This window comes from Humulus lupulus, chromosome X (assembly GCF_963169125.1).
Source record: "Humulus lupulus chromosome X, drHumLupu1.1, whole genome shotgun sequence".
Taxonomy (NCBI): domain Eukaryota; kingdom Viridiplantae; phylum Streptophyta; class Magnoliopsida; order Rosales; family Cannabaceae; genus Humulus; species Humulus lupulus.
In genome coordinates this window covers 14,134,567-14,145,678 of record NC_084802.1, presented here as the reverse complement: position 1 = coordinate 14,145,678, position 11,112 = coordinate 14,134,567, and the positions used below count along the sequence as shown (strand labels likewise).

Below are 11,112 nucleotides of genomic sequence, written 5' to 3'. Positions count from 1 at the left end.
CCGAGCAATTAATTATTGGAAAGGAAAACGAGATGCCAAAAGAAATTGATGCTTAGTTGCTTCGCCAAGACATTGCTGTTAGCTTGTATTTTCATGGGAAGAAGAAACAAGAAGATGGATATTTGACTAGCGATGAGTTTTCTGAAAAGGTTTTGGATAGGAAGCAGAAGAGAAGGAAGACTGCTGCATAGGTTCTCTTAAGACTACTGCATAGGTTATTTAGGAAGCTTTATGAAAGGATATTAGACTTTTTTTATTTTGTCTATACTCTAAATCAGATCATCTTTTGGAAAAGGATGTTTGACTTTTGGAAATGATTACCAATAGTTAGTTTGATACTTGTATATGTTAAATTGGTACTATTTGTAAGACCTTGGTTACTTAAGGATATTATATATATCTTTTGATCTTTTCTGTGTTATTTATTTGTATATATTTACTTATTTTTTCGGAGATATTTTAATGGTAACCAGGTACTTTGTTTGGTGTTTGTCTTATATACAAAAGTGTAGCTGGGGTACTTTTGGTGCTTATTGTTTTTTCTATTTGTGATAATTTTTACAGCAAAGTACCTAGTTTCTCTTGTTTGTTTTTTACTGTATTACTTTTAAAGCAACTGAGATATTTTAATGGTAGCCAAGTGCTTAGTTTGGTCTGTCTTTTATATAAAGGGTAACTGGTTACTTTTTTGGTGTTTGTTGATTTTCATTTTTTTTTTGGTGGCATATGTTAGATCAAAGTACCTACTTTATTGTTTTTTTATTTATTTTGTATTTCATGTTTAATAATTATATATAATAATATTCAACTTTTTTAAAGTAACTGTGATATACAAAGCAATTGAGATATAATAACCAGGTACCCAGCTGGGTCATCATGTTATATACAAAGTAGTAACTGGTTACCTTACTCAGAATATTATGTTTTATTTAAAAAAAAAACATGTTTTCATGGTGTTAGTTGCATAAATATTTGACATATATCAACAAAAAACCAACAATTTATTATAAAGGGAATCTTATATGCTTTGGTAATCATTCAATTTATTTGAATATGTAACAAAGTTATTATAATACTCAATATCAATGTATGAATATGAAAGTCAATCATTTAATGAATGAAGCTATGATATGGTTGTTTTATTGTAATATATCAAGCTATGACTTTTGTTTTTTTTGCTTGTTTGCCTTTTCAATTGGTGGATTCCTGCAAGTCTTCTTGTTATGTCCTGGTTGGCCACATTTACCACAGGTGATTATCACTTTTGGTTCTCCTCTTGATCTTATTCTTTTCTTTCTTGGTCTTCCTGCAGTGATTGTTGCCTTTGGAGGTAGCACCACTATGTCTAAGTGTTGTGGTAGATTCCATTCATCTTTATGGGGCAAAGGATGAACTTTTTCTTCATACATTGCTTTCAAAGTTTCTGTTTTGTAAAACTTTGCACAGTAATCATATACTCCCAAGTTTCTCTTTGCAATTACAGCTACTGCATGCCCACAATGCATTTCATCTTCTTGAAACCTATTGCATGTACAAGTTCTATTGTGAATATTTACTGTGAAATTGGTCCCTTTTTCATCACGAACTTGATATTCTATTGGGTTGAAAGGCAAGACCTGCAAATAGTTTTGTGATGAATTAAAATAAAATAATAAACATTTATGTACAATTAACATTGAATGTATGCTGTTCCCACTCTGTTTAGTTTATTGTTTTGTTTTTGTTGTTACCCAGGGTAACTGGTTACCATATATTGACAGAATAAAGAATAGTAAGAATAAGTTTAGTTGCATACCTCATACTTCATTTTTGAAACAATGTCATGTCTCAATTCATTTTCTGTTGCTGTAGACACTTTTGTGAATGTTCCATTTGCATTATTTGAATTGTTCCAACCCATTTTTGAACCAAACTTCTAAGACATTCAACCAAGATATCAATAGGGAGATTTCTTGCAGATTTTAGTGCAGTGTTGAGCGATTTTGTAATGTTGGATGTCATCATGGTGTATCTTTTTGTTGGTGAGTATGATCTTGCCCAAGTTTCATATTTGGCTTTCTCTAAATAGGGTCTAATGCGTCTGTCAAGTCTATCAAGGCTTCTCATGTAGTGTTCACATTCTGTTTTTGTGTATGCTTTTGCTGCTGCAATGAAATTCATTTGTAGCTGTTCTCCATGGTCCATACTTGCTTTTCAAATTATTGAGCAAGTGATACATGCAAGCTCCATGGAACGCATTTGGGTACACCATATGTACTGCATTCTCTATGCTCTTATGTCTGTCGGAAACAATAGCCAATCCTGTGAAGGTAACCAGTTACTTTTATAAGATACTAAACGAAATAGCATGTATTTGTGTATTGGTTTTGGGTAACCATTTCCTTTTTATATGTAAACCATATGATAAAATTGAAGCTACCATACCTTCGGGTTCTCCATATGTGTCTCTCAGTTTGGAGAAGAACCAAAGCCAAGAGTTATCATTTTCTGAGTCTGCTATTCCAAAAGCCAAGACAAAAATGTTGTTGTTTGGATCTAATGTTGATGCTGAAAATAGTGTGCCGCCATGTGCATTTTTTAAGAAAGTTCCATCAACCACAATGATAGGCCTCAAGTATCTCCAACCTTTAATTGAGTTGGAGAAAGCTATGTACAAGTATTTGAATCTATCTTCATTGTCTGTGAGCAGATGTGTTACTGTTCCTGGATTTGCTTGCTTCAACATGTGAAGATACATTGGCAACTTTTGATATGAATCATCAGGGTTCCCTCTTACTAGAAGCAAAGCTTTTTCTCTTGATCTTCATGCTTTTGTGTATCCCATGGTTACTCCAAAGTCATCATTCATGTCATTCATGATGTCATTTGGAGTATAATTTCTTTTGACTGACTTGTACTTATTCTTTATTAATTCCCCAATTATGATGCTTTTTGCTTGCCTATGATCCTCCATAACAATTTCAACAGAGCAAGTATGATTTGGAATGCATTTTAGTACCTTGAATAAATCTTGATTTCTGTATTTAGAAGCTCTCACAAACCAGCTGCATGTGTCATCTGCGCAGGTAACCAGGTACTCTCTTGGTTCTGATCTTTTTGTTTTGAACTGAAAGTTATGTAGCATTGCATGGTAGCCAAGAGCTGATTTGATTGTGTTCTTGTCCTTGTAAATCTGTCCTTGCTCTATTTTGTTCACTCTGTAATCAGATATTACTATTTCAATTTCCTCCAATCTCTTTTTTCTTTTTGAATTGTCTTCAATTATAAAATCAGCTACTTCTTCAGCAAGGTGAGGTATGTATGCCACATTGATTCCCTCATTTGTTGTGCTTGACATTCCTTCTTCAAGTAACATATGTTCATTGATGGAAGCTTTGTTTGCTTGCATTAATAATGTTCCCACCTCCATTTCTTGTGCTGTAGCTTTCTGATTTGATAGCTGAAGAAGATTATTTTCATCCATTGATTCTTGAACTATATTCACACACAATGGTAAGTCTGTTATTTTTTATGCAACTTTTTTCTTTATTTCCAAGTAGAACAACACTGAATTGGCTGATTCAATCTTCATTGGTGGTGTTCCTTTGGCTACTTAATAATAAACTTCAATGCTTGCTCTTGTTTCCTTTATCTCTTGTTTTACCAAATTCACCAAGTTGTCAAGAGAACAATTTGGTGGAATCAATATTCCAGTCATTGTGTACCCTTCATACTCATTTTTTTCATTCCACTTGCCTCCAAATTGAACCAAAGAAGTAGTATTTTCCATACCTGTAATATTTTGTAAATTTTTAAGCAGTTAATTGGGTGTAACTGGTGAAGGTAACTGGTTACTATAGTCTGCAATTACATACTTTAGTGGAAAACTTAATTGGAAAATATGACAGTATTCAAGGTAACTTGTTACTTTGTTGTTACTGAAAGTTTTGACAATTAGAATTCAGACCAATAGACCAATATGAAATGTTTTTTTTATCGCAAAGACAAAATTGACTCTAAAATAATCATAGTTCTTATTTTTTTTTGTATATTTTTGGTCAATCAATATAACTATATTAGTAGGTTTAATTATTTTTTTCAAATTTCATGTTAATTATTATGTTTTTTTTTTTAAAATGGACATAATGAACTTCATGATTACCATTATAATCTGAAATAGGTATGAGAAAAATATGAAATCAATGGTTCTATATTATGTAGAAGAATTAGGAATTTAATAGATATTAAGTTGAATAAAATTACAGTAATATAGTATTTGACGGAGCAAGATTTTTAAAAACCTGGTTTTCTTGGATGCTTTGGATGATGGACAAGTTCGTCGCCGGAGATGGTGGACGTCGCCGGTGATGGAGAAGGACGTCGCCGGAGATGGACGTTGTTGGAGAAGCAGATCCGACTGTAGGAACGTGTTGTTTCAGGTGGCTGGAAGTTCGGGTTTGTGGTTGCCGGAGATTGGTGTTCTTGCTGAAAAAAAAAATTTCGGCTGGGTATGTTTTTGATCGACTCAAAATTTCACCATGGTAGTATGTGCATCTTTAATTACAATTCTACCCTCCTTAATGGCTTATTTGTTTTATTTTTTAATGTGGGATAGCTTTTTCCATATTCTAATTTTTTGTAGTTAAGTTTTTCCATATAAAGTAAGTAAAGTTTAATTACCATATTTTTGCACATTAATGGCTAAAAAGCCATATTTATGAAAAATCCCCTTGATCAAATGATCAAAAAGCCCAATTTGAGCACTGATCTTCTTGATCCACTTACATTACATGACAAGCCCAAGAAACTAAATTATGGGTATAAAGTTCCAAAGTCCAGCAACATGTTTAAAGGAATGGCTTTTACATATGTTTACAAGATTCCAAAATAATTCTAAATTTATTACTAACAAAAGTAATACCAAATTTAACATTTTCGATAACTCAAAACTAAAAATAATATGCCGTAAATCGTGATATTCTTTAAAATTAATATGAAATTAATTCAATATTGGAGAGGAATTCAAATATTTTTTAGGAATATTTACATTTGGTCTTGCTTTTTTAATTTAAGGGGATTTTTAAAAAATGTGGCTTTTTAGCAATCTTTGTGCAAAAATATGGGAATTAATCTTTCTATAATATGTATGGAAAAATTTAATTAATAAAAACTTAGTTTATGGGAAAACTAACTACATAGGCCAATTGAAATTTAAACAAAAACACATCAGCACAATCAGGGGCATACATGTAATTAACGATACAATAGTCCTCTGCCCAAGCATGAAAGTCGATTGAAGCCTTCTCCAAAACCACGTAACTCTCTGGAATTGGTTCCATCTCCGGCACTCCCTTCTTCGGCAATTTCCTCAACATTCGATCAATACTAGCAAAGGTTCGATCTCAGCTTCTACAAAAATACTTAACAAAAATCTGTTCACTGTGACAACAAAATTACTGATAATTTTCTGCAGAAATCAAATAAATTCCAACAATCTTCCAATCATACGAGTTGCAATCTTTGCAATTTCCAGCGACCTGCATCTCCGGTACACAATCAAGAAACAAGGTTTGCAAAAAATTGTCTCCTCTATCAATTCTATTCTATTGTCATTTTCTTTTATTTGAAAATTATCTTAAATCTTCTACATAAAACTGTATTATTTACATACAAAATCACAATTATAGATGAACTATTATCTTGATTATAATGATAATGATCATGATCATGATGTGTTTTCTGAAAAACACAAACAATTTATAGACTAAAAAATTGAAATTTTTTTATCTAAACCTACTGGTTTGTGTACATTGATTAAGAAAAAATAGACAAGAAACAAAAATTCTAAAAATTTTATATTCTAATTTGTCTTTACAATAAAAAGAATCATTTGATATTACTGTGAAATTTAACTGCCAAAACATTCAGTAACATTAGGATAACCAGTTACCTTGAAAAACAATCAATATATTCAACTAAATGGTTCAGTACGGTATGTGATTACAGATTAAGGTAACTAGTTACCTTCCCATCAATATGATCTTTAGCCAACAAAGATTGATAATGATTAACCCCTAAAAGTGAGGAATAAATATAAGCACATTTTAAATGAAGAAAGATCTGTAAAATTTGAGAAAACTATTTCATGCACAATCATGCAGTGCAAAGATTACTTATATATACCTGCAATATTGAAAGATAATATTAATATGAAAAAAAAAGATGGACATCAGAATATTTGGCCTCTTTACGTAGTTGCTTGATTGTGATGAAGCCATGAGACAATGAAAGGAAAATACCACAACAGGGTTCGCAAAGAAACTCTTTACGATTAAGGAATGGATATATTTAGGAGGTTCACTACTTAGTTACACTAGTGATATTAAACTGCCATGTCCTGTTAATTAACTACATGTCCATATATATAGTAAATCTTTTTTTCTTCTTTCCTTTTTTGAGCAATTCAATGTCATATGTTTAACTGAGTAAAGGGTTGTTCTCTACTCTTTCTCTGACTGACTTCAGAGTGATTAATAAAAGTTTTACTATTTTCTTCATATTTTTCTTCGCCAAATTGGTTGTGTACATTGATTGACTAAAAATAGACAGAAAACAATAAATCTAAAAAAATTTAATCCTAATTTGTCTTTTCAATAAAAAAATTATTTGATGTTGGTGTGAATTTTAATTGCAAAAACATTCAGTAACAATAGGGTAACCAGTTACCCTGAAAAACATTCAATATATAAAACTAAATGTTTCAGAAGGGTATGTGATTAAAGATTAAGGTAACCAGTTCCCTAGCCCATTTAGAACCAACTAACTGCTTAAAAAAAATTGCCAAATTTTGCAGGTATGGACAATACTACTTTTTTTTGGTTCAATTTGGAGGCAAGTGGAATGAAAACAACGAGTACCAAGGGTACACAATGACTGAGATATTAATACCACCAAATTGTTCTCTTGACAACTTAGTGAATTTGATAAAAAAAAAAGGAGACAAAGGAAACAATGACAACTATTGAAGTTTCATATCAAGTAGACAAAGGAACACCACCAATGAAGGTTGAAACAGACAATTCAGTGTTGTTCTACATGGAAATAAAGAAAAAAGCTGCTGCAAAAATAACAGACTTACCATTATGTGTCACTATAGTTCAAGAATCAAGCAATGAAAATAACCTTCTTCTACGAGCAAATCAAAAAGCTACAACAGAAGAAATGGAGGTGGGGACATTATTAATGCAAGCAAACCAAGCTTCCATCAATGAACAAATGTTACTTGAAGAAGGAATGTCAAGCACAACAAATGAGGGCATAAATGTGTCATACATACCTCATTTTGCTAAAGAAGTAGCTAATTTCATAATTGAAGACAATACAAAAAGAAAAAAGAAGTTGGAGGAAATCAAAATAGTAATATCTGACTACAGAGTCAACACAATTGAGCAAGGGCAAATTTACAAGGATAAGAACACGATCAAATCAGATCTTAGCTACTATGCAATGCTGCATAACTTCCAGTTCAAAACAAAAAGATCAGAACCTAGAAAGTACCTAGTTACCTACGTAGATGACACATGCAACTGGTTTGTGAGAGCATCTAAGTACAAAAATCAAGATTTATTCAAGGTACAAAAATGCATTCCAAATCACACTTGCTCTGTTGAAATTGTTATGGAAGACCATAGGCAAGCAAAAAGCATCGTAATTGGTGAATTAATAAAGAATAAGTACAAGTCAATCAAAAGAAATTACACTCCAAATGACATCATGAATGATATGAATGAAGACTTCGGAGTAACCATGGGATACACAAAAGCATGGAGATCACGAGAGAAAGCTTTGCGCCTAGCAAGAGGGAACCCCGATGATTCATATCAAAAGTTGCCAATGTATCTTTACATGTTGAAGCAAGCAAATCCAGGAACAATAACACACATACTCACAGACAAGGAAGATAGATTCAAATACATATACATAGCTTTCTCTAACTTAATCAAGGGTTGGAGATACTTGAGGCCTATAATTGTTGTTGATGGAACTTTCTTGAAAAATGCACATGGTGGTACTCTATTTTCAGCATCAACGTTAGATTCAAACAACAACATTTTTGTGTTGACTTTTGGAATAGCAGACTCTGAAAATGATAACTCATGGCTTTGGTTCTTCTCCAAACTGAGAGACACCTATGGAGAACTCGAAGGTATGATAGCTTCAATTATATATTCTTGTTTACAAATACAAAGGAACTGATTACCAAAATCAAATACGCACATACATGCTATTTCTTTTAGTATCTGAATAAAGTAACTAGTTACCTTCACCAAAAATGAAAAAAAAAATTACCTAATTTTTGTTTTTTATTTTACAATATTTATAATCCACAGGATTGGCTATAGTTTATGGCAGACACAAGATCATAGACAATGCAGTACATATGGTATACCCAAATGCTTTCCATGGAGGTTGCATGTTTCACTTGCTCAATAATTTGAAAAGCAAGTATGGAAGCCATGGAGAAGAGCTACAAATGAATTTCATTGCAGCAACAAAAGCATACACAAAAACAGAATGTGAACACTACATGAGAGGCCTTGATAGACTTGACAGACGCATTAGACCCTATTTTGAGAAAGCCAAGTATGAAACTTGGGCAAGATCATACTCGCCAACAAAAAGATACACCATGATGACATCCAATATTGCATAATCACTCAACACTGCACTAAAAGCTGTAAGAAATCTCTCCATTGAATGCCTTAGAAGTTTGGTTCAAAAGTGGGTTTGGAACAACTCAAATAATGCAAACGGAACATTCACAAAAGTCTCTACAGCAACAGAGAATGAGTTGAGTCATGACATTGTTTCAAAAATGAAGTATGAGGTATGCAACTAAACTTATTCTTATGATTCTTTATTCTGTCAATAGATGGTAACCAGTTATCTTCCATAACAAAAAAAAAAAAAGCATTTACACAGAAGGATAACTAGTTACTTTCAATGTCAATTCTAGTTAAAAAGTTTATTATCTGATTCTATTTCATGACAAAGCTATTTTTAGGTCTTGCCTTTCAACACAATAGAATACCAAGTTGGTGATCAAAATGGGATAAATTTCACGGTAAATATACATAATAGAACATATACTTGCAATAGGTTTCAAGAAGATGAAATGCCTTGTGGGCATGCAGTAGTTGTCATTGCAAAGAGAAACTTGAGAGTGTATGATTATTGTGCAAAGTTCTACATTTGCCCCATAAAGATGAATGGAATCTCCCACAACACTTGGACATAGTGATGCTGCCTCCAAAGGCAACAATCCCTGCAGGTGGACCAAGAAAGAAAAGAATAAGATCAAGAGGAGAACCTAAAGTAATAATTGTTATATTATTTTATAATATAATGTAATATTACATTATATTATAATATAATGTTTTAGATTAAATAAATGTGACAAAGAGTGTCACATATTGTAACATATAATAGAGAGTTACAATATTTAGATATATGAGAAATATCCAAATATGTAACATATTTGGTGTTACAAATTCAGCTACAAATTTGTAACTTCCAAATTTGACCATTTATTGTGTAAATTTTTTGTTACACAATATTGAGATGAATTTCATAAAATTCATATGTGAAATGGCTGTTAGAGATATGATTTTAACCACAATAATGTGTTTTGGGGGTTACAAAATCATTTGGGAGGGTTTGGAACTGTTTGGAAAAACATCACATTTTCAAGTGCTGAAATTGGTTAGTGGCTGCGGCCTAGGGGACAGAGAGTAGTGGCCGCGGCCATTGATGTCCCTGGGTGTGACCACAGGTGCATTTCAGGCCAAATTTTCAGTTTTTTCCAAATGTGTTGAACGGTTCCAAAAACCCAAATAACTCCCAAATCTCTTTTTTAATTCCATAATAATCCAATTAATCATTGGTAATAGCCATGGGGGTTGGTAGAATTTGAAATTCAAAAGGTGTCTCTAAACTCTATAAATAGGAGCCTATAGCTCACTTGAAAGACACATCATTTCTATCCATTATAGCAATTGGCTAGAAACACCTTGAGGCTTGATAATTCCATAAAGCATTTCAAAAGTCTGTGAGAGATCCCTTAGTACTTGAGTTAGGGGGAAATAAGCTTTTGGACAAAGGTTTCAAACCTTGTTCAAGTTGGTGATCCCAACACTCTTCAAGTGAGTTTATTGTTTTTGTTCTTGTTCTTATTTTCTTCTATTGTTTTTCTTCTTGTTCTATTTACTTGTACTTTTGTTTAAGAGTTGTAATCATTTTATTTCCTTTGTTCAAACACTTCTAGTTTATTTGTATCTTTTGTAATAGAGTTGTACTTTCTATTTCTATCATCTTGCATCTCCTTTTCCTCTTATTTGTATTTTCAGTTATAGAGTTGTAACACTCTTTTTAATCAATCATTATTTATTTGTAATATATTGCATAGAGTTGTATATTCTTACCTTATCCATTGGGGCAAATACTATTTTTCCTAACACTCAAAAGCTTATCCCTTGTTTGTTTCAATGGAAGGTGAGACCATCAAGATTATGAATCAAGACCTAGTGAGGTTGGACAGGTTTGATGGATCCAATTGTACTAGGTGGTAAGACAAGGTAAGTGTAATTGTATACACTATTTTATATAATAGTGATGAAATTGTATTTCATGTATTATCATGTTTTCAAATATTGATATATGAATAATTGTGTAGATGTTAACATGTTAATACAATATGAGATACATTGTAACATAGTTGACAAATCTATTTGTGAAAGTTAAATTCTTAGAAGTGAACTTTTGACAAGCTCTACATAATTTAGGGATTGTTAATCTTATGTGTATGCTATATGTGAGATAGTAGTACATACATTTGACATGAAAATTATGTTTTGAGAATTTATAAAGCATGATAATTAGGTAAGTTTTTGACATGCCTATATATTGATTTTATGATTCAAGAGTATATATCAATATGTGGATATGTGAATTATTGTATGATATTTGTGATATACTTACAATATAATTATGAGATTCAAAATGCATGCTAATATGATGGATATATGTTGACAAATTATGTGAAATTTCTTTGAGACATAATTATGTTAATATATA

The 11,112-nt window shown here is 31.9% G+C and overlaps 2 protein-coding genes across 2 annotated transcripts; one reads left to right on the top strand and one right to left on the bottom strand.

Annotated features, from left to right (window-relative positions):
• Nucleotides 1–1,157: 1,157 nt before the first annotated feature.
• On the bottom strand, nt 1,158–2,184 carry LOC133805546 (uncharacterized). The gene is made up of 3 exons (XM_062243728.1): nt 2,038–2,184; nt 1,796–1,915; nt 1,158–1,616 (listed from the first exon to the last, which is right to left on the bottom strand). The coding sequence occupies exons 1-3, from the start codon at nt 2,182–2,184 to the stop codon at nt 1,158–1,160; spliced, it is 726 nt and encodes a 241-aa protein (XP_062099712.1).
• Nucleotides 2,185–6,990: 4,806 nt separating this feature from the next.
• Nucleotides 6,991–9,277, top strand: LOC133805545 (uncharacterized). The gene is made up of 5 exons (XM_062243727.1): nt 6,991–8,185; nt 8,370–8,622; nt 8,746–8,866; nt 8,912–8,914; nt 9,044–9,277. Exons 1-5 carry the CDS (start codon nt 6,991–6,993, stop codon nt 9,275–9,277), a joined length of 1,806 nt encoding a protein of 601 aa, XP_062099711.1.
• The last annotated feature ends 1,835 nt before the right edge of the window (nt 9,278–11,112 follow it).

Excerpts from the sequence above, each read along its gene's own strand:
- LOC133805545 (XM_062243727.1), top strand. The coding sequence starts at position 6,991 with ATGACAACTATTGAAGTTTCATATCAAGTAGACAAAGGAACACCACCA. Across the intron at positions 8,186-8,369 it reads CACCTATGGAGAACTCGAAG|GATTGGCTATAGTTTATGGC; the intron begins GTATGATAGCTT and ends TATAATCCACAG. Across the intron at positions 8,623-8,745 it reads CCCTATTTTGAGAAAGCCAA|AAGTTTGGTTCAAAAGTGGG; the intron begins GTATGAAACTTG and ends TGAATGCCTTAG.
- LOC133805546 (XM_062243728.1), bottom strand. The coding sequence starts at position 2,184 with ATGGACCATGGAGAACAGCTACAAATGAATTTCATTGCAGCAGCAAAA. Across the intron at positions 1,916-2,037 it reads AAGCCAAATATGAAACTTGG|AAGTTTGGTTCAAAAATGGG; the intron begins GCAAGATCATAC and ends TGAATGTCTTAG. Across the intron at positions 1,617-1,795 it reads TTTCAAAAATGAAGTATGAG|GTCTTGCCTTTCAACCCAAT; the intron begins GTATGCAACTAA and ends AACTATTTGCAG.